At 45.0% G+C, this 26,899-nt stretch overlaps 1 protein-coding gene across 15 annotated transcripts in view; it reads right to left on the bottom strand.

Annotated features, from left to right (window-relative positions):
* Positions 1 to 14,510: 14,510 nt before the first annotated feature.
* The window catches only part of PPP6R3 (protein phosphatase 6 regulatory subunit 3), a 129,943-nt gene continuing 117,554 nt past the window's right edge, over positions 14,511 to 26,899 (bottom strand). For all 15 annotated transcript variants that reach the window (XM_039534899.1, XM_039534888.1, XM_039534889.1 and 12 more), the window contains 2 exons: positions 26,289 to 26,411; positions 14,511 to 16,000 (listed from right to left, as the gene is read on the bottom strand). In XM_039534899.1, the coding sequence (XP_039390833.1) occupies positions 15,949 to 16,000; positions 26,289 to 26,411 (175 nt within the window). In that variant the 3' untranslated portion in view covers positions 14,511 to 15,948. The remainder of the gene's footprint in view (positions 16,001 to 26,288; positions 26,412 to 26,899) is intronic.

The raw sequence follows: 26,899 nt of genomic DNA, 5'->3' as shown, positions 1-26,899 counted from the left end.
TACATGGCTTCTAATTGCAGGATTGGTCATATAAGATGTGTACAAAGTTACCTAATGTTTATGTGATGGATGTACCAACCCACAGCAAATGGGATATTTATGATGGAACCATGGATGATGTTATTCTTGTACATGGAAGTGTACAAGATTGTCAAATACAGCAACCTTACTTTGCACCCTGTATTTTACCTAAAACTTGCCATCAGGTAAGAAGAATTATTGTTATAAAAAGTCTACAATATGGAGGGAAAAAAAGTGACATCCTCAGAAATCTCTCTCCTCTACCAACTAATCATCAGAGCACCAAACACAACAGGAGTGTTACACGATGCTTTCAGATTCTTAGAAAATAAATGAGAGACTCTCCTCCTTTCAGGTAGAGAACATAATGTAAAGCATAGATATTTAATCAGGATCTTATTTGAATGTCTTGTATTGCCATAGCTGAGCTTTTGTTTGGGTTCGTTCAAACTCTGTTTGGAGACCAACTCTTTATATGAGCGATTTACAAACTTAAATTTCAAATTAATCTGGCAAATCAAAACACAAAATTGAGGAAACTAATGCCCATGCTACAATGAAAACACTAATGCAACTTTAACTCCAGTGCTCCTGCTCTACCATACTTACTTAATAATTGCGATGCCATATGTAAAATTCCAAACAAAAACACTAAATTTTGTAACAGTTAAGATAGCTGGCAGATGCAACCAACCCAAACATAAAAAACCCTATGAAATCCAGAGTGATATCAAACACACTATACAGCAAGTGCAGGTCTTCATCTGGTCTCATGCAGTATTCATGTATATCATCCACAGCAAATGGTCAACCAAAATGTCATTAACTCTGGCTCTAGAATGATGTTATCTTACAATTTTAAATTTTACCCCTTTATCTAAAGCCACAACCTTGTTTTAAAAAACATTGATTCACACAATTAAGGATTTTCATGATCACATCTCTACTTTTAATGTTATTTTTTATATCTAATAAAAGTTCTAAGGGATATATTATACTATTGCTGAAGTTATCTTTAATTTTGGCTTTTAATGTCTTTCAACATGATATTTATTCATTAATTAAAGTTTGTCGTTTTGCAAGGCTAGAATTTGCAGAATGTCTGAACAACCAAGAGTAAAATATTCCCATGTGCTTGGTTACTGATAATTTCAAACTTGTTGCTGCAAATGAAGAAAATTGTTCGGCTTTTCATGTCTTACTCTTGCTGACTACAGGGGGCAGTAGTTAAAATAGTTTTGGTTGGGTGCTTGTTTATACATGTAATCGATTATGAACGTGAAGATTGTGCTTTTTATAAATTAATTCGCTATGTAGTCTGTGATAGTATTTGTTGTATTTGAGCACAATACAAGTATTGTACTGGGATCCCACTGGATTTTTTTAAGTGCTACACTATGCAATTATGAATATAAAGATGCATCCATCAAGTTACATTAGTTTAATTTAAAAATTCACTTAGAAAATATTTATTTCAAGTTTATAAAAATATTTTAAACTATACAACATATATATTTACTATTTAAATACTTGCCTTTAAATGCTAATATTTAGATATCACAAGTATCAACACTGAATTTTGTTTCTAAAATGGATACTATACAATGGTCCAGGAAATGTTCTAGGATTGTTTGTTCTGATTAATTCTTTCACTGTGTTTTTAACCATCATAATATTTAACACCAGTGGTTTGTTTTCTTCTCATTTGAATATTTTGTTTTTTTAAACACAGATTGTGATATAAAATCTGCCACATTTTTATTTTGAACATTTTAAAATCTTGTTCCTATTTTGGTTTTATTGTCAATTTAATTGTTCCTCAAGATTTCTTCCCTGCCCTTAGCTCAGCATGCCTGCTGAGCTCCTAAATTCTGCAAGTTTTCCTAGGTTCCACCACATCCTGCAGCCCTCCTGGGCATACAGTTTTCTTGCCTGAGTCACCTGCCACATACTTTGTAGCTCTTCTAGGTTCCATACCTCAATCCTTCCTCCTAGTTCCATTTTTTTAGTCCATGTAGACTTTAAAGACTGTAGGAGCCGGTGTAGTTCCTGCTGACTCACTAAGGTCTGCCAATAGGTCCTGTGGACATTAAAAGTCCAGAAGGAGTAGTAATCAAGGCATGGCGTGTGAGGAAGAAAGGAAGGCTGGGGAGAAGGGGGAAGCTGACATGGAAAGGTTTCCTGGCTGGGGAGCCAAGCATCCAGTGTTATGCAGAGCTCTTCAGTGCCACAATGCTCCTCGGGTCTCAGTGCCCTGCAAAGTGTTTTGGCTCATGTGCCCACCTCTAAAGATTTGAGTTCTACAGTGTGTCCTACTGTGCATGCAATCAGTTTTTCGTATGGGATTTTTTTTCTCTCTCTCTAAATGAAGTTAAGATTGAGAGCACATACCAAAGAAATATGAGCCACAATATACAACTTTCTATACCTGTTGTATTACATGAAGTTTACAAGCTTAAATGTCAAGTATCAGAGGGGTAGCTGTGTTCTTGCATCTGAAGAAGTGGGTATTCACCCACGAAAGCTCATGCTGCAAAACATCTGTTAGTCTATAAGGTGCCACAGGATTCTTTGAAGCTTAAATGTATAGCTCTGGGTTTGAAGCTGCTGGAGGAATCAGTGTTTAACAGTTAACTGTACTTTGAGACTGTGTGCATGAGATGTTTAATGGTTATACTATAGTTTATGGTTTAAAACTAGATCTGACAAAGGGACAGAAGAAGGGGTGAATTTCAGATGGTTTCAAACATGGATTGGGTCACTAGTAAAAATAAATCAGGTAGTCTTGAGTCTAGCTCTTTATGCCTCAGACATGTGAAGTCCAATATATAATCTGACAAAATGCAGTATGATAAGCAGTATGTACTACAGAAAGGATGAGAACAGGTTGCTGCAAGACAGAAGTGAGGTGTATTGAATGGGTTTTGGAAGGAGGATTGTAGTGGTGTGGTTTCCTATGCTAAGTTTTGGTTCTGGCAATATTTTAGGTACAAGGAACTGCTGCAGTAACAAAACTGCTAATTGTACGAACTACTACCACTATGAAGAGGAAGAGTAGAAGAAGATGCAGTAATACGTGTCCATGTCATTCATGTGGTCGGAGACAGGGTGAGGAAGAATATGTTTCTCATATGCATGTAATTCTTAAAAAATGTGTAAAAAATGCATGGTATTTAGCACTTAATTATCTAGAATAGTTGAAGCTACATTAAGTAACATACCAAAACAAACCATTTTCAAGAGGCATCTAGATGGAAAAAGAATTAAGTAACTAACTCCCTCTCTCCCCACCTGCTTCAGTCAAACAAGTTATTGGTCTGAATACAGAGGTAACTGAGGGCAGATCTACATTACTGCTTAAGTCAATCTAACCTCACTCAGGGGTGTGAAAAATCCTCTCCCTCCACTCCCATCTCACCAAGGTGGAGTAATTATGCCAATAAGAAAGCGCTCTCCCATTGGCATAGCATCTTCACCAGACGCACTGCAGTGGCACAGTTGTGCTGATATACCACTGTAGTGTTGACTTACCCTGAGCAAAATTCTATGGCCTGCATTGAATGGGGGACAGACTGATGATCTAATGGTCTCTTCTGGCATTAAGCTATGCATCTGCCTCCTAGCCACCCTTCCGCCATTATATTTCTGCCATCCATGAAGAGGGAATCTGTATTCTGGCAATTCTTAACTTTTGAGTGAATGATCTTCCAATCTTAATTGTACCTTTTTTAAATTGTAATGTTCTAGGTTTTTAAAAAAACACCACACAAATTCTACTATGTGCATCTTTAACAAACCCCTCCCTCCATGTGTCATCAGCAGACTTCTTCTCTGGGAAGTAGCCAATAGAACAGGAAGTGTAATACTCAAATAGTAGGTATATGTGTAGGAGTAGCCCCATTTTAGACAATCTAACCAAGGACAAAAAATTGTCAGTGTGGTTAAGTAGCCTAGACTTGTCTGCCATATTGGATCTGTGTTCCATTCCCAGTTTGCATAATCTCTCAATGGGGGGCAGGGGGAGTGAGCCCTTATTCATTCTCTTGCTTGTCTCTGTGCTACCCTGAGTTAGAGCTCCAGTGACGTGCTGAAGTGACACATCAGGGACCAGTGCATGTGCAGTGTACTACAATGTTGAGGGGTTTGGCAGGAAGTAAAAAACAAATTACTATACAAACCACACATGGAAAACGTGAAAAAGACAATCACAAGGGACTCATGCCCATGCTAGGCTAGTCCCTTGGTATAGACTCATAACTATGTACCATCTTTTGCCAGCAAGGGGCACACTGCCCTCTATAAACAGCCTCCTCTCCCAATTTTACAATTGAATTTGAATAGATGGTTTGTATAGTATAGCTAATACGGTATTTTTTGTACATACAGCTACCATTGGAAATACTGTAGAAACAGATGGTAGCAGTTAGCATTCACTACACTCAGATTCTGTAAGTTTGAAACATACCGAATATAAATCTGTTTTGAAGTGAGCACCTTCAATTTAACCTTAAGAATACTGTACAACACAAAAGACAAGAATGTTCACTGTAAGGGGATTCTACTTATTTTTACATTTCCAAAAAGCAGTCATCACAAATATCTGAGTGAATTTAGAGGAATAAGACAACATAGTGACTAAGAAAACAAAAAGATTGTTGCCCTCTAATATTTAACTATATAGTGTAATAGCCACATCCCTCCATTCCTTCATCCAGGCAAAAGGCTGAGAAAATAGATCAGCTTTGCATCATGCCCTGAGTCAATAGACTCTGGCTCTGTTAGTAAATATCCAAACTGAGGGACCTCTAGTAGGAATTCCTCAGCTCCAGAGATTCCAGATGTAGAGTTTTTTTTAACCAGTGTCTAAGTTGTCTTCATCTGCCATTGTATATATATGGACAGATGAAGAGAGAATTAACACTAATTCTGTAGTAAAAAAATTGAATTATACCTACACACAACCCTTTATTATTCCTTTAGTGAGTCTTAAAAGTTACAGGATGGCACATACTTTCTCTGTTACCACATGTTGGAGTTCACGATATTCTGCTTATTTATCTAAATATACTATTTCTTCCCCCCCCCCAAAAAAAAACCCTGGTTTCTATTTAAAAATAGGACTAAACTATATTTTAATATAAAGTCCAATTATAACACCTCATGCAATAACTGTCAAAATGCCATAACCTGCAAATTTTCCACTTCTGTCCCTCAGTTTATTCTGGAAGAGCCATCATATTTTGATAAGAATAGACAAAGCAGCACTGTTATCAACAGCCACAACAAAGAAGAAAATACAGATTAAAGCGGTTGGTGAAATCAACCCTTCTCTTCCAATTGTCCCTGATGATCCTAATCATTCCAGAGTGCCTATATGATTCTGGTAGTGTCAGCCTCTTACCCACCCAGACCTTCAGGGGGTCCTTACTCTGCCCCAGTCTTGCAGTGCTTGGCTCATGACAGGAACCTCCTTTAAAAAAGGGAGGAAAAAGACATTTGTGACAGTGAGCCTTACACTCTAACACTCTAGTACTTAATAAAGCAGCAGCGCCAACATAAATTACTATGGAAGATGTGACAGCTTCTAAATGTTATGTAGGTCACAGGAGATATTGGCTAAGAAGGTACCCCTACAGCCATCTAAGATTCACGAGTCCAACATATGCCTACCACAACGGATGGTGTACCTCACCCAGTTTCACTCATAATAATGTCTCCGTTCCCTGGCACATAAATCACAGTGCCATAACTAGTAATTTGAAGGGCATCAGAATCTCTTGTGTTCCTGAAAAAACACATTTCTTCAATTTGCTAGGTTCTCCACTTCAGGCTATGACAACTGAATATCATTCCTCCTAAATAAAACTTTCAGACTAAAGAATTGCATTGTTTGATGATCTTCCAAACATGGTTCAAAACACAATTTTTTTGGTAGGGGGCAGATGCTAGGAATTGATCTGTGATAAGTGTAGGGTGGGATTGGTTTTGCAGTCTTTCAATTAGGCAGACTGCACTTTTTTTTGGCAACACCTAAAGCACTGGATGAAGCGCTACCAGTTAAATTTTTGTTTCAAAGTACAGAAATGTCATATAGTTCATATCAATTAACTTAAATTCATGTGAAATGTATTTTTAAAATGTTTCCCTCTTCAAACAGAACACGTCTTTGGCAGCTCAAGGACAATACAGTGGTGAGTCAGTCTTATGAAGGGTTAAAGTGCTCCAGCACCATCAGCTACCACACAAAATCCAGGCAGAAGTCTTTGAAGGAGAAGAAGTTAGTCTACTATACCCAAATACCCTAATGGATTTTTTTTTGGGGGGGGGGGATAATTGATTTCCCTTTTTACTGTGAAATCTAGTGTTGTTCTACACAAATATTGTTACAGAACTGAATTTCCCTTAGAATAGAGTAGCATTAGCAGTACAGAGTTTACAAAGCAGTATTTGTATTTTTCTATTAGACATTTAGACAATTAAATTTCTATTAGACAATTAAAATGTTTGTCTCATATGTTTGTCTATACAATAATACATAAGTAAACTGACAACATATACTGTTATTAAAAATTTTATGAAACAAATTTGAGCACTGCACCTCATTTGCACAGAGCGCTTATTTACAGTCACCCAAACCCATACCATGACTTAGTGGCAATTAGTAATAGAAAACAATCCTTTTACCATCAAGAAGCCTTTTCTATGGCAAGGACAAAACTATGTGATTAGATAGTAGAAGGAGAACCAAGGGAGGACAGCATCACTGAAGACAAGATTTCAGAAAAGACAGGAGAGACTAAAGAATGCTTGTGTTTGAGGGGAAAGAGTCAGAAGAGAAGGGTAAGGGGGGGGATGTGAGAGACAGGAGATGAGATGAGGTAGGGTCTTTGGGGCAAATAGAGGGGTTACAGGAGAGAAGATGAGAAAAGTTATCTTTTCCATAACTAGTGTTCTTCAAGATGTTGCTTATGTCTAGTCCACAATAGGTGTGCGTGCTTGCCACGTTTCCCCTAGCAGTACCCGTAGGGGAGCGCCTCAGCGACCCCTGGAGTGGTGCCTCTATGGTGCGGTGTAAGGGGTGCTGCGCGCTTCCCCCCACCCTCAGTTCCTTCTTGCCAGACAACTCTGAAAGAGGGGAAGGAGGGCGGGATGTGGAATAGACATGAGCAACACATCTTGAACACCAGTTACGGAAAAGGTAACTGTCTTTTCTTCTTCAAGTGATTGCTCATGTGTATTCCACAGTAGGTGATTCCAAGCTATATCTGTTGGAGGTGGGTAGTTCACAAATTCTCAGGATGGAGCACAGCCCTGCCAAACCTGGCATCATCCCTAATGCAAGGTGAACGTGTGAACTGAAGACGACCACGTGGCAGCCCTACAAATGTCCTGAATGGGGACATGGGCCAAAAAGGCAGCCAGTGAGGCCTGTGCCAGAGTTGAGTGCGCCTTCACAATTTGTGGCAGAGGGATTTCCGCCAGGTCATAACAGGTACAGATGCATGAGGTGATCCAGTTGAAGAGCCACTGAGAGGAGATCAGCCGACCTTTCGTGCTCTCGGCCGAGGCAACGAACAGTTGCGAGGACTTTCTGAACAGCTTAGTCCGTTCCAGGTAGAAAGCCAGAGCCCGTCTCTCATCCAGCATGTGGAAGCGGCGCTCCTCACTGGATGAATGGGGCTTGGGGCAGAGGACCGGAAGAAAAATGTCCTGACCAATGTGACAGGCGGAGACCACCTTTGGGAGGAATGAGGGGTGTGGGTGGAGCTGGACCTTATCCTTATGAAACACCATGTACGGGGGCTCGGAGGTCAGGGCCCTGAGCTCCAAGACCCACCTAGCTGAAGTGATCGCGACCAGGAGCACATGACTAGCAGCTCCAACAGGGGCCCCATGAGATGGGCCAACATCAAGTTTAGGTCCCACTGCGGGACTGGGGGCCTAACATACGGGAGGAGACGATCCAAACCCTTAAGGAATCCGCCAGTCATAGCATGGGAGAATACCTTGTGGCCCTGCACCAGTGGATGGAAGGCCAATATGGCCACCAGGTACACCTTGACGGACGAGGGTGCCAGGCCCTGGGTTTTAAGGTGAAGGAGGTAGTCCAGGATAAGCTGGATTGGGGCGGCCACCAGGGAAATGCCCTACTCATCCGCCCATCTGGAAAACCAAGACCACTTTGCTAAATAGGCTTGGTGCATGGTGGGCTGCCTGCTTTCTAAGAGGATGCCCTGAACCCTTTCTGAGCACGTCCTTTCCTCCCTACCTAACCATTGAGCAGCCACACCGTGAGGTGGAGTGCCACTAGGTTGGGGGTGGAGGCGGCGGCCCTGATCCTGGGAGAGCAGGTTCAGGCAGGACAGCAACGGCCATGGCAGGGCAACCGCCAGGCCCACGAGGGTCCTGTACCAATGCTGTCTGGTACATGACGGGGAAATCAGAAGGATCTGGGCCTTGTCCGTCTATCTTTTCCAAGACCTTACTGATCAGCGGGAAAAGGGGAAAGGCATAGAGAAACTGGCCTGACCAGGACAGGAGGGAGGCATTGGAGATAGTGCTCTGTCCCAGCCCCCACCGGCGCAGAACCAAAAACAGCGACGATTCTGCCAAGTTGCAAACAGGTCCACCTGGGGAGTTCCCCACACTTGGAAAAGTCTGTGCACTACCTCTGGGTGGAGAGACCACTCATGCTGAGAAGAGAAGTCCCTACTCAAGTGATCCACCAGCGCGTTCTGGGGACCCGGCTGATGGAAGGCCTGTAGGCAGAAGTCGTGGGTTATACAGAAGTCTCACAGCCTGAGGGCTTCGTGGCAGAGGATCTGGCCCCGCCTTGCCTGTTGATGTAGAACACTAAGGCCGTGTTCTCTGTGAGGACCCTGACCACTCAGCCCTCCAGGTGAGAGCGGAAGGCCATGCACGCCAGTCGTACTGCCCTGAGCTCCTTGACGTTTATGTGGAGGGTCAGATCCCAAGTGGACCACAGACTTTAGGTCTGAATGTCCCCACATGAGCCCCCCATCCCAGGTCTGACACATCTGACACCAGCTCCGGGCCCTGTCCCTGAACAGGACCCCTTGGAGCATGTTTCTCAGGAAGGACTACCACTCTAGGAAGGTGATCACTGGTTCAGGTATCGTGAGGACTTTGTCCATCCTGTCCCTGGCCTGGGAGAACTCCGAGGCCAACCAGAGCTGGAGGGGCCTCATCCTGAGTCTGGCGTGATGGACCACATACGTGCACACCGACATATGACCCAAGAACTGGAGGCACACTTTGGCTGTTGTCACCAGAAACCTTGCGACCGTGTCAATGAGCACCTTCAGGGTGTCGAACCTGTCTGGTGGGAGGGAGGCTCTGGCCAACAAGGCATTCAGGGCCACGCCGATAAACTCTATGCCTTGAACCAGGACTAGTGTGCATTTGATGTTTACCAACAGGCCCAAAATGGTGCACGTGGACAGGAGCACCACATGATCCCCCACCTGCGACCGGGAGGTGCTCTTGACCAACCAATTGTCCAGATAGGGGAAGAGCTGGACCCCCCAGAGCCTGAGGTAGGCCGCCACCACAGACATACATTTCATGAATACCCTGGGGGCAGTGGACAGGCCAAATGGGAGGACTGTAAATTGGTAGCTCTCCTACCCCTGAGGTCAGCCGTGGCCACTCCGGGAGGAAAGCACACAACCGACTGGAGAAGGCAAGCTTTATTGGGGGTGGATCCCTGATGAGAACTGTCAGGGTGCCCCCAGGCGTCCCATCAAAACCGCCTTTTCCCCACCTGCTTGCCCTTGGAGGACCCAAGCTAGGAGGCAGGGCAAGACTACCTCTGTGGGCGCGTCTTATAGTCCCACAACTTCTTAGAAGCAGTCTTATATTTTGGGTTGGTGGCCTGAGCGGGAGTCTGCTGCGGCTTGACTCTGGAGACCTAGAGTCGGGAGAGTCGTGTGGGAGTCTGTCAGGCCATGCAGCTTTGTATCCATTTGTTCTGCAAATGGAGCTTTGCTGTCAAACGGGAGGTCCTCGCTGGACAGTCCAGAGGGCTAGAGCCACGACGCCCTTCTCATGGACACTGCTGAGGCCATGGACCACGAGGCTGTGACCGCTGCATCCAAAGCTGCCTGCAAGGTTGCCCTGGCAGCTGCTGTACCCTCCTCCACCAGCGCTTTGAACTCCTTCCTGTCACGCTCTTGGAGGGAGTCCTCAAACTTGGACAGGGGACCCCACAGATTGAACTCATACCGGCACAGGAGAGCCTAGTGGTTCACCACCCATAACAAAGCTTGAGGATAAATAAAATTTTCCTTCCAAAAGAGTACAGCCGCCACGAATCTTTATTTTTCAAGGTAGGGGCTGGTTGGCCCTGTCACTGTAGTTGACCGACTCAACCACCAGGGAGTTAGGAGCAGGGTGGGTGTATAATTATTCATACCCATTGGTGGGTACAAAATACTTGCATTCCGCTCTTGGAGATGGGGGCCAATGAATCCGGTGTTTGCCACAGGGAATTTGAAATTTTTGCCACCCGTTCATGAAGAGGCAAGTCCACCCTGCCCAGTGCCAAGGAGGACAGCACAATAAACAGGGAACCCCAGGGCTCTTCCATCTCCTCTGCTTGGAGGTAGAGGCTTGATGCCACCCTTTTTAAGAGTTCTTGGTGGGGCCTAAAGTGCTCCTGGGGGATGAAGGGAGGAGGGGCTGTAATCACCTCATCTGGGGAGGGCAAGGAGGCTGCGCAGTACTTTGGGTGTCCACCGGCACCGGAAGGTCCACCTCCTGGTCAGTCTCTGGCACGGTGCCGAAGATGTACGTCCCACCCACTCACTCCTTCCTCAGAGGTCTGGAGAGGGAGGCCGATGGATCTTCTGAGGCTCCGGCCATTGAGCAAGCCCCCACCAGTGGCTGCGTCAGAGGCCACGGTGCCCACTGGGCCACCCATGGCTCCCAGTGCCACTGCATCTGCTGTGGCACCAGTAGGCCTCATCCATCAGTGGACAACTACGAAGGGAGGCCGGGTTGACATATGACCTGCCGCTGTCCCCGGACCGGGAGCCGTGGCGGTGCCAGGAGCCGTGCCGACCACAGGACCGCAATCCCAACATGGAGGACCAGTACCACCCTTAACAGCTGCTCCGCGATCAGCTCCGGTGGGCGGACCTGCGACAGCAAGATGCCAGCCATCAACGCCCAGGGCTGTTGAGGCAGTGCCATGGCAGCGTCCTGGATCAGGAGGCCAAACAGGAACGACGTTGACGTCCATGCCATGACCGGCTACGATAACCCCTCTGAGACGAGGACCTTTGGCGACATCTGCCTTGGTCCCATCGGTGTTTGCTCCTTGAGGCAGAGTGGTGCCAAGAGTCTTGGTCAGATGGAACTCAACCAGCCTGGTGAGCATCGAGGGCGATCCACGTGGACTTTGCCCTGAACCATCACTGGGCACCGAACGGCATCAGGAACGTTCCCTCAACTGAGACCGGTACCAAGCTGGGGGTGACTGCGGAGATTCCAGCGGTGGCTTGCCTCTGGAGCGTGGGGCTGACATCTGCAGTGCTCCTCGTACTGGCATGGACATAACATCCTGGGCTCCTGCAGGGCCTCCAGCGGGAAGGGCATCTGGACATCGGGGGAGGCCTTCTCCGACTGGGCTGGGCTACTCTGCTCGATTTGAGTTTGAGACCTAGTGGCTGGTGGGGATTGAGGACTGCCCGATATGGGTCTAGCCTCTGTCCCGGGTTTACTCTGGTGCAACGGCAAAGACGACTTCTTTCAAGCCTTCTTGGTGTGTCCCGCGGATGGGGAGCAGTGCCAACTAGTCGATGGTGCCAAAGGGTGACCACACACTGACACTATGGTGCCCGGTGCCAACTTGGAGCGACGCACGGAGCTAGGTTCAGCACCAATTCCATCAGAATAGCCCGGAGCCTAATGTCCCTTTCTCTCTTGGTCCAAGGCTTAAACGACTTGCAAATCTTGCAGTGATTGCTGAGATGTGTTTCCCCCAAACAGCACAGTCTGTGTGCGGCTAACTCAGGGGCACAGAACGCCTACAAGTGTCGCACAACTTAAAACCTGGGGCACAGGGCATACCCCGGCCTGGGTGCTCTAACTAAACTAAAACTAACGAACTACAGGTACCATACACTAAATGAACAAGCAGTTTTGGGGATGAGCTACAGCAAAGCTGGAGCATAGCACTTCCAAAGCACCTTCACTGGTGGCAAGAAGAAACTGAGGGTGGGGGGAGCGCGCAGCACCCTTTATACCATGCCATCGAGGGGTCGCTGAGGCCCTCCCCTATGGATACTGCTAGGGGAAAAACTTCCAGGACTGGTGCATGTGGCGAGCGCACACACCTATTGTGGAATAAACATAAGCAATCACTCAAAGAAGAAACATGTCAGAGGAGAGGCCCTTAGTGTAGCCACACTGGGAGCAGCCCAAGGAACAAAAGTGTAAGCTGTTACAACAGGGGCTGTTCAGTCTCAATCGATCTATTTGCAGAGGCCACACTTCTGAGAGGGCAGAAAAGAACTGCATGGCTTTGCTTACCCTCCTTATTCTGGCCCATCATACACATATATTGAAGGATGGGCTGCACTGGTTCTAACTGTGCTGAGACTGCTCTGAACACTACAGAAGATCCACTGTGGAAGATCTAGAGATACCCGGGTTTTAACCTATATTTGAAAGAGAGATTCTGACCAAGTAATAAGAGAGGCACTTACTTCCTGCTATGTGTATCTCAGTGGAAAACAAGGAGAAAAATGGAAAGAGAAAATGACAGGAAATTTGGTAATTGTAGTAAAATAAAAAACATGCAAAATAAAAAATTATACAGGTTAAAAAAGGGTACTCCCTTGCTGCTCTGCACTGTCAGGGAGACAATGTTCTAGGGCAGGAATGCAGTGGGGTACTTTTCCAGCAATTTACAGCTATAACTACCTCCTACAATGTAAGAAGGGAAAGATCTACCCATCTGTGGTGGAACAGACATCTCCAGAGAGAATCTGAATGATCTGATCTTTAAGACCCTAATTCAGCAAGGTACTTTAGCATGCTATTTAGTTCCACTGAAGTAAGGGCATATGGTTTGATCCTGCAACCAAGGCTAAGAACACTTAATTGGACCAGAAAGCTTTCAAATAGTAGTTCTGGACCAGGAATCAGAAATACAGTATGATCCCAGGTATCTATGTGAGCTTAAAAGTCTTACCCCTACAGTTGTTATACAAATTAATTATATGGCTCAGGTTTATAAATTGAGTTTTGGAAGGCTGCAGCCTGCCAAGAGGATGGGCTTGTCCTCATTGCTAGATAACTATGAGTTGAAGCTCTGAACCTGCATCTGGAATTCAAAGAGACACAACTAAGGAAATTTTCTGTTGGAGTAAATACCTTATACCAGAGAAAGACCACAGTTTTTAATTATACTCAACATCACTATTGTCCTTCACAGTGTACACTACCAATTGTTGAACCTTTGGAACTCTCTCATAAAAGAAGCACTGTTGGACAATATTCTGCTGTAACTGGGTGATAGCGGCTAAGACCTAATACAGCTGATACAGAAAAAAATTGAAAAGGGGCATATTTACAAATTTTGACCATAAAAAGTTAAAATCTCAATCAGTACATATAGGGTGATTTCAAATCTCACAAAAGGGCAGTGGGACTCTCCAACTATACCTTTAAACCCCACTATCTTCTAATACAAGAGGCAGGGAGGGAACACAAGAAAAACACTTCTGGAAACTTAGCACAATCTGGGTATTATAAGTTTACTTATTTTCTATAACTTCCATTTCATGATTCAACATTTCTGGTGTAGGTAATATACATCAGAAAATTAGAACTATCACCTTTTGTGATTTGAATGCAACACAGAAATGGTTCAAACCTCATCAGATCTTCGTAATCCCTGTAAACACTCCCATCTTACTGCAAAACTCTTCAGCAGGTATCTGCATGCATTTCTCCTTGCTTGCTAGGGAACAGGAGGTCACTAGAGGAAACAAGCAGTGTTACTGCCACCAAGGACCATATCTGGAACCCAGACATGTGGAGCCAAAGTTGGTATTTTTGGTACTGAGATAACTGGTTCAGTAACAACCACAAAAATACAACAAAGGATATCCTCAAGATAGCAGATAAAGTTAGCAGTAGTGCATTAAAAATATTCTGAAACCAACATGTGAAATATATTCAGGAGTCCTCACTTGGAAGTAAGACAGTAGGAATAGTCCATTCTTAAAAAAATAAATAAAAAAATAAAAAAGTGTCCCTTTTTAAAGTGAGTGGGTTCCTGCATCATTTATACACAAACAAGTAACACTAGTTGTCCTTTTTCACCCTGAAGATCGTTGTGGTTCTGTTTTCACCAGATGGATCAAGTAATTTATTGGAGTTTACCACTTGGAATCTCTCTGTGGAGATATTCTAGCATTACATTGTATGAAATGCAAGACAGGAAGAATTAAAAGAAATACCATTATACATTTGTTTTTTTATTTCTGTATGCAATGTAATGTTTAGGCACGTTGCTTGGGACACTTTCTAAAATAAATCATTGGCCATTGTTTAGAGTATCCTTTTGGCTTTAAATACTGGTCAGGAAAACAAACAATGTAAAAATAAATGACTAACTTCCTATTACAGAAATAAAAATGGATTTGCATCTAAAAGTGCAAGAGGTGAAGTACTTTAACCCTTTCACCAATGTGGCAATATACAGTATATTGCTTCTGTTTGTTTGAGAAGGCTGTTGGAATTTCATACTGACATAGAAAATTATAAATTACGCAGAATTAGTTTCCATAATCACTATATATATACAAACCAGCTGTGAAAAAAATGGTTTAGAACTTACAAATGAAAGCCTCACACAGATCAATACAGTGAAAGTAACAATCAACATGCTCAGGTGCCAAATTTTGATTTGTACTTTTAAAATACTATATTTTTAAAATGCATGTACTGTAATTACATTAGCCAGCACAGGCATTTCACTTAGTTGACTTGTCTAACAGGATTATGGTGTTTTAAATATGTAAATTGTTCTAAAATGTTCAATTGTATAATGCTTGTATTAAAGTAAATCTCGGTGAATGGGTTCAAAGGTAGGTGAATCACTTTAAAAAACACAACAAGCCATGTGCACTTCAAATATTCTAGTGTTTCACCTGTAAGGTATTGTTTCAAGCAAACAAGACTAACAGAACATATGGCTTTACAGTAACATCAATTTGTCACCTAAGTTGTAGTAATAAATACTTAAAATCTCTACCAATAGACTTACATTTCTGATCTGATTTAAACAATACAGAAAACAATTACCAATTAAAAACCTGTTGTAAAATGCTGAACACCAAAAATTCTTATTTAAATCACTTTTGTAAGCTAAAACAACCAAAATAACATTTATAGGGCATTTCAGTTCTACAATTCTTCGCCAACCTGGAAGAAACATGAATTTTTTAATTTTATTTTTACAAGGTGAAAAAATGTATGAAAACTGCTAAATACTTTGGTCACACTAATTGTCAAATAGTTGTCTCAAATACATTAGATTTGTGTATTCACTTTTTTATAAAACTATTCTTACAGCCATTTTAACTATAGTATCACTACTATCATTACCTGGGTGGCAAGATCTTATTTCACAGGCCACCCATTATTTAGAACAATACAATATAAACATACGCAAAAAGTATTGGTATTTCTCAATGTGCAATATTTTTTACACTTATGAATTTCTGTACAATGTCTTAAAATCTAGAATATAAATGTTGCTGGTCCTGATCCCTTGCGAAATTAGTGCAGCAGTGACTGGCTTTGACAGGCTCTAGATGAAATCCTTGAGAAACACTAAAACCCCTGGATATCAGTTCGTGTTCTTCAGCCAACAGCAGCAGACACCACATATCATACAGGGCCATTAACAGCTGCCTCTCCTAAAAGGGTTTGTTGATCAGTCCTAAGAAGACAAAAGGAGGATGGTAAGTGTATAAGAAACCAATGCACCCTTATAATAAATCACTACTATCAAGTTTGGGGGTCAAAGCAAGAACATGAACTTCCAAAGACTTGTCAAAATATGCTAATTCAGAATTGGGGTCATGGAAAAGAGACAATGCATCCATAACACTGAAACAAAATAAAACACACCCTGCTATGTCCTATTTTCATTTTCTTGTTAGTTAATCACAGAAGTAGATTGGCAGCTCTACTCTAGTTAAGGTTAAGACCAGCTTTCTGTTTAAAGGTTCATTTTCTAACTGCTCTGAAATCTACATGGTTACTGGGATTGCCTTGAAATTTGGTATGTCTAAGTGGGGCTGTAGGGTTCTGTTAATGATCCAAATTTGGGGCCATCTGATCAAGGGGGCTCCCAAGATAGAACACCTGGAAGAAAACAGCTTTACTTGAAATTGACAGATTCTGGCAACCTAGTTTTGGTCATAGATAGAGCTCAAGCCAGGGCCTAGATCATTGCCTGAGGGTGTTAAATGTGTGAGGGTTACCCCCCCCCCCAAAGAGTATGTGACACCCACCACCCCTTTGGGGAAATCAAATTAAAACATTACTACAAAAAACTCTGGTTATGTACACGAGAAGGCCTGCACACCTATTTGTGTGCCTAGTGGATTACACTGAGCATGTGCAGCGTGAGGGGCTAACTGTCTGGAAAACTACCTCTACAACATAAGACCCGGGTGGCTCTGGTGATGTGTTACGGTCATAAAATCTGAACACCAATCCAAAAATAAAAACAGGTACATTGTTCCAATCTACCTCTATCACAGGGCAAATTTTATTTTAGGGGAATGTAATCTGAGCACAGCAGATCATTCAGGAGGTGTTGAAGTTAGTTTCTGAAAAGAAACCACACAAGCTAATGCTCACCAGGAGGGGAAGTGATTAGGGATTGGAGAATAGGTGGGAACAGGGATAGGAGAGGATGTGAGAGGAGATAAGAGAGACACTGGGAAAGGAGACTGGGAGTGACAGAAAGACAGGGGGAGAGGAGAATGGGGCAGGGGCATGTATGTTCACCACACTCTGGAGACTCCCCCCTTCCCTAGCCCCCTCAAGTGTTCCAGGTTTGGGATGCTTGCTCTTCTGGGGGTTTGAGCCCTGCCCGCCATCAGCTGGGATTCAGGATCTGTTCTGGTAATGTCCGAGCCCCAATCACTGTGCCTCCAGGTGTGTGGCAGAATCTGGGGGCTCCTGCCCACCAATGGGGTTCTCACCCTCATCCCTGTCCCCCCACCTCAATGTGAGCCAGAATCTGCGGAAGCCCCTCCCCCCTCTGGCTAGGAAGCTAAGAACAGGCATGCCATGAGCATGCACCTAGAACATACTGTTGACACTGGGGTGAGCCGCTAAGAACAGGTAAGACCAACACATCAGAAATTCTCCACACCTACAGCACTGCAGCAACGCAGTTGTACCAATGCAGCTGCGCCACCACAGCACGTCTGGTGAAGAAGCAGAATAAAATCACCTCCGCGAACAACCGAAGCTATGTTGTCGGGAGAAGCTCTCCTGCCAACACAGCACTGTGCACGAGTGCTTATGTCGGTGTAACTTAAGTCACTCAGCGGGGTGGTTTATTCACACCCAAGCAAAGTAAGTTATGCTGACAAACTGTAGTGTAGGCTTAGCCTTAGGCTTTGTTTAACGTTCTGGTAGGCACAGGCTATCACTGAGCAACCTTAAATCCCCATTAACAAAGTTTTTGCCATTTAATTACTCCCACTGACTAATTATATTTAGCACTTTAATGAAGATGACTAATGAAGTAAGCACAGCTAACAGAAGTTGCATTTGGTCTTTAATAAAATGCAACTGGCTTTAGTCATTGATGGAATGCACATAATAGTGATATTGTAAGGTACAGTGTCTCCTCACAAAGTATGTTTCTATTTCCTTTAGAGAGTTCCTCTGCTTCTTATTCTGTACTAGGGCTTCAGCTTGCCAAAATATTATTTAAGTACACCTCATATCAATTATTGTTCATATATAAGCAATATCTGCAGAGTCAAAAATACAAAGTAAATAAATGCAATGTTTTTAAAAATTGTGCTGTGTGCTAATCTGACCTAGGAGCTGCTGTTTCAGGAGCATTCTGAATTTTGTTCACTCCACTACGGTGAAAGGATCAGGAACAGTTTAGGGGCAAGGGAAGAAAGTAAAAAGCAAGAGCCCTATTATGGCAAGAACAGTTTTAGTGTAAACACTCTCCCTAATAATTCAGGCAATACAAATTATATGGAATGCCTCATGTGGTTCCAACCAGCACCACTTGTTTCTAGGGTGAACATGTACTTTGAATAAATAAAAAAAAAAAATCCAACCCACTTTCATCCAGTGCGATAACTAATCCACTGAAAACATGTCAAGATTTTATTTTAAAGGAAAAAAAAGACCATTCTGTACTGCACACAAAGAAAAATTACCTGTAACGCTTGTTCTCTGGTGGTGTACAATCACAGAGAAGCCACACTCTTGGGTCCGTGCTCTACATGCACATGACCAGCAGGAGTCCCCTAGCTAAGTCTTTGGCTGCCAATCACTAAAAACACTTTTTAAAAAAATATATACATTAGAGAAGAGACAGACCGCACTAGACAGAAAATTATCAACTTTTCAGGAAAAATCTGGGAGGCAAAATAGAAAGAAACTAAATGGGCAAGAGTCTGTTCTATACAATCAAGCTGTAGCAGTGACCTTCACTAATTGATTGAAATAAACTAACCACTGGGATATTCTGGGACTCCTAGCACAGACCTATTATTGACTTGGGGGGGGGGGGGAGGCAGGCACGACTTACCTAGGGGACTGCCACCAACCATATATGCATGGAGCCCCAAAAGCAGGGATAGGCCTATCTACATATTTATATTGCACTTGTGATGACTCATGAAATCTACTGTGACAGCCACCTTTAGAGAGAGTATTTTAAAATACCTTGTCCATTCCAAAATTTGTCATTAGAGGCCAAAAAGGGATTTAGAAACAAGGATATCTAAAACAAAACATTTACTGAAATCAGGAACGATGCAAAGAATTGCTAGCTTTGAGAGCCCTCTTCTGGTGTATGCTGGTAATTCTTTATTCACAGGCTAATACCGGGTGTCTTAGCAAACATTTGACAAGTTTTGCAAAGCTATTTTTAAAATGCTGCAGTATTGCAGCATTTCAGTTTTTACATTTCAGATAAACAGTTGGAAATCAAAAAAAATAGTGAATTTAAAGCTCTGAACAAGAGTGCATGTAAAGGTCAAATAGTTGAGGGTGTTTTTAAAACACCGATAGTGGAGTGTAAAAGAGACCCCTACATGTGTTACTCTTCTTATATATAAAATATTTATAAAAAGCAGAAAATCACAACTCAATAAATAACACGGTTACCCACCTTTCGTAACTGCTGCTGTTTGAGAGGTGTTGCTCATGTCCATTACATTCATCAGAGATCTTTACCTTAGTGGTATCTATAGGGCCGGCTGTGTAGTCCCCTTAAGAGCTGCACTCATGCGCTGGTATATCAAGCGCTGCCGGCCCTATGCCCTCTCTGTTCCTTCTTGCCAACAATCCAACAGAGGGGCAGGAGGGGGGATAATGGAATGGACAAGAGCAACACATCTCGAAGAACAGTTACAAAAGGTGGGTAACCGTTTTTTTTCCCTTCAAGTGCTTGCTCATATCAACTCCATTGTAGGTGACTCACAAGCAGAATCTTTGGAGGTGAGCTTGGAGTTCACAGCCTTGCAGATTGCAGCACAGCTCTACCAAAGCCAGTGTCATCCCGAGCTTCCTGGGTCAACGCACAATGCGACGCAAACATGTGGACGGACGACCAGGTTGCGGCCCGACAGATTTCTTGGATCAGCACCTGCGCCAGGAAGGCTGCTGCTGACGCTTGTGCCCGAGTTGAGTGAGCCATTAAAATTGCCGGTGGGGATATCTTTGCCAGCTCATAGCAGTAACGGATGTAGGCTGTGATCCAAGACGAGACTATCTGTGCGGACACACTGTGACCTATCATCCTATCCGCCACTGCAATGACATACGGAACGGCTTCATTCTGACTATGTAGAAAGCCAGAGCCTGCTTGATGTCCAGGGTGTGACGCCTCCCTTCCTCATCCAATGCATGCAGCTTCGGGCAGAGGACCGGTAAAAATATATTCTGACCAGTATGAAACTAGGACACCAGCTTGGGCGGGAATGACGGGAGAGGTCGCAGCTGCACCTTGTCCTTGAAGAAAGCCGTATAGGGCGGCTCCGAAGTGAGCGCCCTGATCTCCAACACCCTATGGGCCGACATTATAGCAATCAAAAAGGAGACCTTCCAGAACAGGAGGAGGAGGGAGCAAGAAGCCAAGGGTTCAAAAGGAGGACCCATGCATCTTTACAGCATTATGTTCAGGTCCCAAGGGGCGACCGGCTGCCAGATCTGCGGCTAGAGGTGCTCCAGCCCTTTAAGGAACGCACTGTCATAGGATGGACGAAGAGGGACCCACCCTGGACTGGGGGTTGCAGCGCCGAGATAGCCGCCAGGTGGACCTTTATGGAGGAAAAGGACAACCCCTGAAGTCTCAGATGCAACAAGTAATCTAGGACGTCCTGCAGCAAGGCTTGCTTGGCCCGAAGACGTCTCTCTGCAGCCCAGCACTCAAACCTTTTCCACTTTGCCAGGTAGGTCGCCCTGGTCGAGGGTTTCTGCTGCCAAGCAACACGTGCTGAACATGGTACGAATATGCTCTTTCATCTACATTCAGCCACGCCATCAAATGCAGCGCCGCCAGGTTTGGGTGCAGCAGGTTGCCATGGTTCTGCGACAGTAGATCCCGAAGAGGCAGCGCGAGGGGGCTGGCTGACGATAGGTCCAACTGCATGCTGAATCAGTGCTGACGGGGCCATGCCAGAGCCACAAGGATGACTTTCGCTCTGTCCTGGTTGACCTTCACAGGGACTCGGTGGATCGATGACACTGGTGGAAAGGCATACATAAGCACCCCATCCACAGAATGAGGAAGGTGTGCGAGAGGGAACCCCTTTCCAGACTCTGGATAGAGCAGAACTGGTGGTACTTACTGTTCTGCCTGGATGCCATCAGGTCGACCTGGGGAGTTCCCCACCATTGGAAAATTATGCTAACCACCTCCAGATGGAGGGACCACTCGTGGCAAGACAGGAAGATCCTGCTGAGGCGATCTGCAAAGACATTCCTGGAGCCATGCAGACGGGTGGCAATCAGATGAATGGCGTGCTGCACACAGATGTCCTATAGGCTGAGCATCTGGCTCCTCCCTGTCTCTTGATATAGTACATCGCTGCAGAATTATCTGTCAGGACCTGCATCACCTTGCCTTTCAAGAATGCCTAGCAGGCCAGGCAAACTGCTCTGAGTTCCCCGACACTGATCTGGAGGGCCGGGTTGTCCCACATCCAGCGGCCCTGGATGTTGAACTCATCCAGGTGAGCTCCCCAGCCCAAATCTGAGGTATTGGAGACCAGGATCAACGACGGGGATGGGGCCGTGAAGGGAACCCCCTGCAGCATTGACCTGAGGTCCAACCACCAGCTCAGGGTCAAAAGGATGTGGTTTGGTACTGTGACCAATCTGTCCAGGGAATGTCTGTTGGGGATATAAACCGAGACCAGCAACGTCTGCAGTGGCCACAGATGAAGATGAGCATGGCTGACAATGTATGTGCATGCGGCTATGTGCCCCACCAGACGTAGACAGGTGTGGGCTGTAGTGAGCACGTGCCTTCTTAAATGGCAAATCAGGTCCATGATAGCCTGAAACCATGTTTCTGGGAGGAAGGCTCTGGCCCACGTGGAGTTGAAAACAGTCCCGATGAACTCTGTGTGTTGAGCTGCTGTTAATGTGGACTTTTCTGGGTTTACTAACAGGCCCAGGTCACAGCAGATGGAATGCACCAAGTCGAGACTTCTCTGCACCTGCTCCAAAGAGCTGCCCTTGATGAGCCAGTCATCGAAGTACAGAACAGATTGACCCCCCCATCCCCCGAGGTAAGCGTCAACCAGCGCCATGCACTTTGTAAGCACCCTGGGGACCAAGAGAGGCCAAAGGGTAGTGCCGTGACTTGGAAATGGCACCCTCCCACTACAAAATGGAGGAAGCGCCTGTGGCCCAGGAATATAAAAATGCGGAAATAAGAGTCTTTCAAGTCAAAGGCAGCGTATCAGTCTCCCGAATCCAGGGAGGGGATGAGGAGGACCAGGGAGACCATGCAAAACTTCAACTTCATGAGAGATTTGTTGAGGCGGTGCACATCCAGGATGGGTCTGAGGCAGGGGTGGGCAAACATTTTGGCCTGAGGGCCACATCTGGGTACAGAAATTGTACAGCAGGCCATTAATGCTCATGAAATTGGAGTCTGGGGTGTGGGCTCCAGCTGGGGAGGCAGGTAGGCTCTGGGGTGGGGCTGGAAATGAAGGATTTGGGGTGCAGGAGGGTGCCCCGGGCTGGGATAGATGGGCTCAGAGGACGGGAGGGGAATCAGGGCTGGGGGTTGGGGCACAGGGGGGTGGGGGCTCAGGGGGTGCAGGGTCTAGGCAGAGCTTACCTCGAGCAGCTCCTGGAAGCAGCAGCATACCCCTCTCCGGCTCCTGTGCGGTGCTTCCCCTGCAGCTCCCACTGATGGAGCGGCGCAGCAGGGGAACACGTCACTGCTTCCAGGAGCCATGTGGTACGTCCCCCGACCCTGCTCCCTGGCGGGAGCTCAAGGGCCAGATTAAAAATTCTGACGGGTCGGACGCAGCCCCATGGCCATAGTTTGCCCACCCCTGATCTGCGGCCTCCTTTCACTTTCGAGATTAGGAAGAACCAGGAGTAGAACCCCTTTCCTGTCACATCCTGAGGAACCTCCACCACAGCCCCTAGACGCAGGAGGTTCTTGACCTCCTGAACGAGGAATTGCTCGTGAGAAGAGTCCCTGAAGAGGGACAGGGAAGTGGGGGGCAGCAGCAGCCAAAAATTTCAGGGTACAGCCCCATGATGATATATCCAGAACCCAGCGATCTGACATAACCTGCAACCAGGCTGAGTGGTAGGGGAACAGGCGGTTGAGGAAAAGTAGCAGTGGATCTGGAGAACTGACTGGGGTGTCACTCTCAACCATGCCATCAAAATGAGTGTTTCTGCCCCACAGAATGGTTGGTCTGGCCGGTTTGCGCAGGTGAGCGGGAGGTAGAAGGGCAGTGACAACTAAAAGTAGTGTCCCTGTCCTTTCTTTTTGCAGGTCCAGGGTGAGACTGCCATGACCTCAACGGAGGGGGCGGCCAGAATGGTTTACGCACCGACTGCAGTGTGTGGATAGCCAGGGTGTCCTTCATCCCATGCAGCCTCACATCAGCCTGCTCAGAAAACAGACCACTTCTGTCAAAGGAAGGTCTTGTATAGACATCTGCATCTCCTGGTAGAAACCTGCGATCCAAAGCCAAGAGCTGCGCCTCAGCCACTGAAGATACCATCACCCTGGCTGCCGAGTCCGCCATGTCCCTGGCCATCTGAAGGGCACAGCAGGCTGCCGAAGTACCCTCCTGCACCAATGCAACAAACTCCTTGTCCTGGTCCTGTGGGGAGTCAGTCCTTGAATTTATGGAGTCTCATAAATTGAAGTACAGAGGCCCAGGAGGGCTTGGCGGTTTGCCACACGAAACTGTAGACTTGCAGCGGAATAAATTTTCCTTCCAAACAAGTAGAGTCTTTTGGACTTATTTTGTGGTGTGGCGCTGGTGTGTCCCTGCTTCTCCTTTTCATTGGCAGCAGAGATCACCAGCGAGCCTGGAAAAGTGTGGATATAAAGGCATTCAAAGTTTTTGACCGGCGCAAAGTGTTTTTTCTCAGCCTGCTTTGAGGCAGGAGGGATGTAGGAGGGCATCTGCCAGATACCCTTGGCAATTTTCAGGACCCCTTCGTGAATGGGTAGTGCAATACATGTAGAAGTGGAGGCTGACAGGATGTTGAAGAACGTGTCCTCCTGCTCGGCCATCTCCACCTGCAAGCCCAGGTTGTCCGCCCCCCATCAAAGCAAGCCTCAGGGTCCTTAAAGTCATCAGGTGGGCTGGCACTGGAGGGCCCCATGACCATCCCATTAGGTGATGAGAAGGAGGACTGAACCAATGGAGGGGGAGGTTGGTGGTCCTCCTCTGCTGGGGAGAATGGCTTAGGCATCGGTGTAGCCTCCTGAGCCTTGGTCACTGGGTGTGCCTCCGGCGCTGGGGCTGGTACTGATGGTGCCAGCGGTCGCTGCTCCGAGGCTGCTGCAGGCGATTGAGCTGATGGGGGCAATACCATGACCAGAACCTCCCAGGTGTTCCAACATGGCCACTGAACAGGCCGCTGTCCTGATTGCCACTGCCCCAATGTCGCCACTGGCTCAGATGCCCAGTCTCACCGCTGAGGTTGAGGTGATGGGCTCAAATGTCCCTCTGTTCCGGAGGAGCCCCCTTCCAGGGACCACAGAGGGGCTGTCAAGGCCTGAGTTTGCCTTGAGATCACCGACACCAGGACCCTCCCAAGGTGACTGGTATTGCTGGTGCAGGGAGCGGGTGCGGGGCTGGGGCAGGAGGGAGATCATTCCCATGGCATCGGCAACTGGGATTGATGTGGATAACAGTGGACTGTTGCCTCTCTCTTGACGAATCATGTCAAGAAGGCGGCAACCGCGAATGTGGAGCTGGAGACCGACAGTAGGTTATTGATGATTTAAGGAGACTATGCTTCAAGACACAAATGATTTGTACACGTTTTGAACAGTTTTGTCCAGGGAAGCAATATATTCAAAATCATCATTTATAAAGATGGGAGTTACCAGCATAAATTGATAAATTACAATAAAGTAAGGTGGGATGCTGGATTACTGGCACTTTCACCAATACAAGAGAACTGAAACAGCAAGATTTCTAATGTGCTATTTTCCTTTCTCCATGTTTGCAGCATTTGTGAGCTCATGCTTATTGTGCTAAAGTGTCAAATATAGTGTATTGGGCAGGATAGGACAGAGGAGCTAAGAGTAAAATTAACTGTCATTTTCTAAATGACTGTTTTACATTTTATGCCGCCATATCAACTCATGATTCAAAATATAATCCTGAAAAGGCTATTATAACACAAAATGGGGATAGATCTCTTAAGCACCTCACCAAATGAACAAAAGGTGAATAAAGTGGATTTAAATATAGATTAAATTGCTGTATATCACATTTTAAATGGAGAGTCTTAAGTCAAGAGATAAAACTGCTTTCTGTGATAAATACAAGGTTTCCCAGTATCTCTCTGCTTCTAGACTCCAGGATATTCCACAGTAAGTCAAAAGGCAGTAGTCACAAAGACTTATTCATCACTTAATGTCATGTTATGCCCTCAAAATAAGCCGTGCATAAAGCCTTGTGCTGCCTCTTAGGGGTTAATTCCACCCAAACTCCATTTTAAACATTATCATCCCCCTCCTCAAATCAGGTTAGATGAAGTCACGTCAGTTTCTTGCATTATTCAGTGTCAGTCACCACTTCAGTACCTACAAATATGTTAGGTACTTCAGTTTCCAACTAACAGAGTCTGAATATTAATTTCATTTGGGAAGACTAAGGTTTTCCCCATCTTTTGGAAATTATTTGACCATTAAAGCCTTTTATATTTTCAACCCAATAAACTGCCTGCAAAACAATGTTCTTTGTAGTGTTGTTATAGCCATGTTGGTCCCAGGGTATTAGAAAGACAAGGTGGGTGAGGCAGTATCTTTTACTGGACCAACTTCTGCTGGTGTAAGAGGAAAGCTTTCAAGCTACACAGAATTGTTCTATAGGTCTCCGGTTGAAGAGCTCTGTGTAGTTCAAAAGCTTGTCTTACACCAACGGAAGATTGTCCAGTAAAAGACTACCTTACCCACCTTTTCTCGCAAAATAATGGAAACAATTAATTTTAGCTACAGTATACTGAGCACAACACACACAGTACTAGGATTAAAGGGATTTGGATGAAATACTTCAGAGGAAATAATGTCTGGACTTCTGAAAAAAACTAACAGAAAAATACAACTCGTAAGAATGCAAATAAAACAGGTACAAACAATAGATTAAAGTGTGCAGAAAAGACCTTTAATGCCAAGAGCTGATAAATGGATTCTGGAACCAGACATTGTAGATATATGGATCAGTTCTATTAGAAAAAACATGCTATAAACAGCTGGTAATAGGCTTGAAAGCAGCCTGTAATAAGGTTACCTCTGTTCTGGACTGCTGCTATCAGGCTGTGGAGTAGCAGGATTTTCTTCTACAGCTTCTGTGTTCTCCTCCACCACATATTTACAAGAAACATCTTGCGAGGTAGACAATTTTCCTTCCTCACTAAATAAAAAGCAGGTTACAATTTAACTTCAGTTATGGATGTAGGGAATTTCATGCAATAGCGGAAGACTGAGGGAAGGGTCCAGACTACATGCAAATGGTTTTTGAATTATGATTGAAGCATGGAAATCAAGCACGGGAATCTGGACTCTGTAGACAACCATTAACACATCAGTGTTCTGCCCACTTAAACTGGATTGAAAAAATGCTTGAAATACAATGATTACATACAAGTGCAAGGAGGGAATAAAGAATGTGCTTGGTGCCTGAAGTGAGAACAATCACAGCCTTTACTGTACATACCGATAGGATTTCAACACTCTGAAGCCAAAAGTATGCAAAAAATAGAAGGAGAAAAGTATAAAAGACTTGAGGTTCCTTTCAAAATTAGCACTTTGACTAAATTTGTCCATGGAAAAGCACATCAGCAAAACCAGCCTTATATTTCTCTTTTTATAAAGCCACTTATTTGTATTACACTCTACTCA

This window comes from Mauremys reevesii, linkage group 4 (genome assembly GCF_016161935.1).
Source record: "Mauremys reevesii isolate NIE-2019 linkage group 4, ASM1616193v1, whole genome shotgun sequence".
Taxonomy (NCBI): Eukaryota; Metazoa; Chordata; order Testudines; family Geoemydidae; genus Mauremys; species Mauremys reevesii.
The sequence above is the reverse complement of the archived record's forward strand: the minus strand, read 5'-3'. Positions and strand labels throughout refer to the sequence as shown.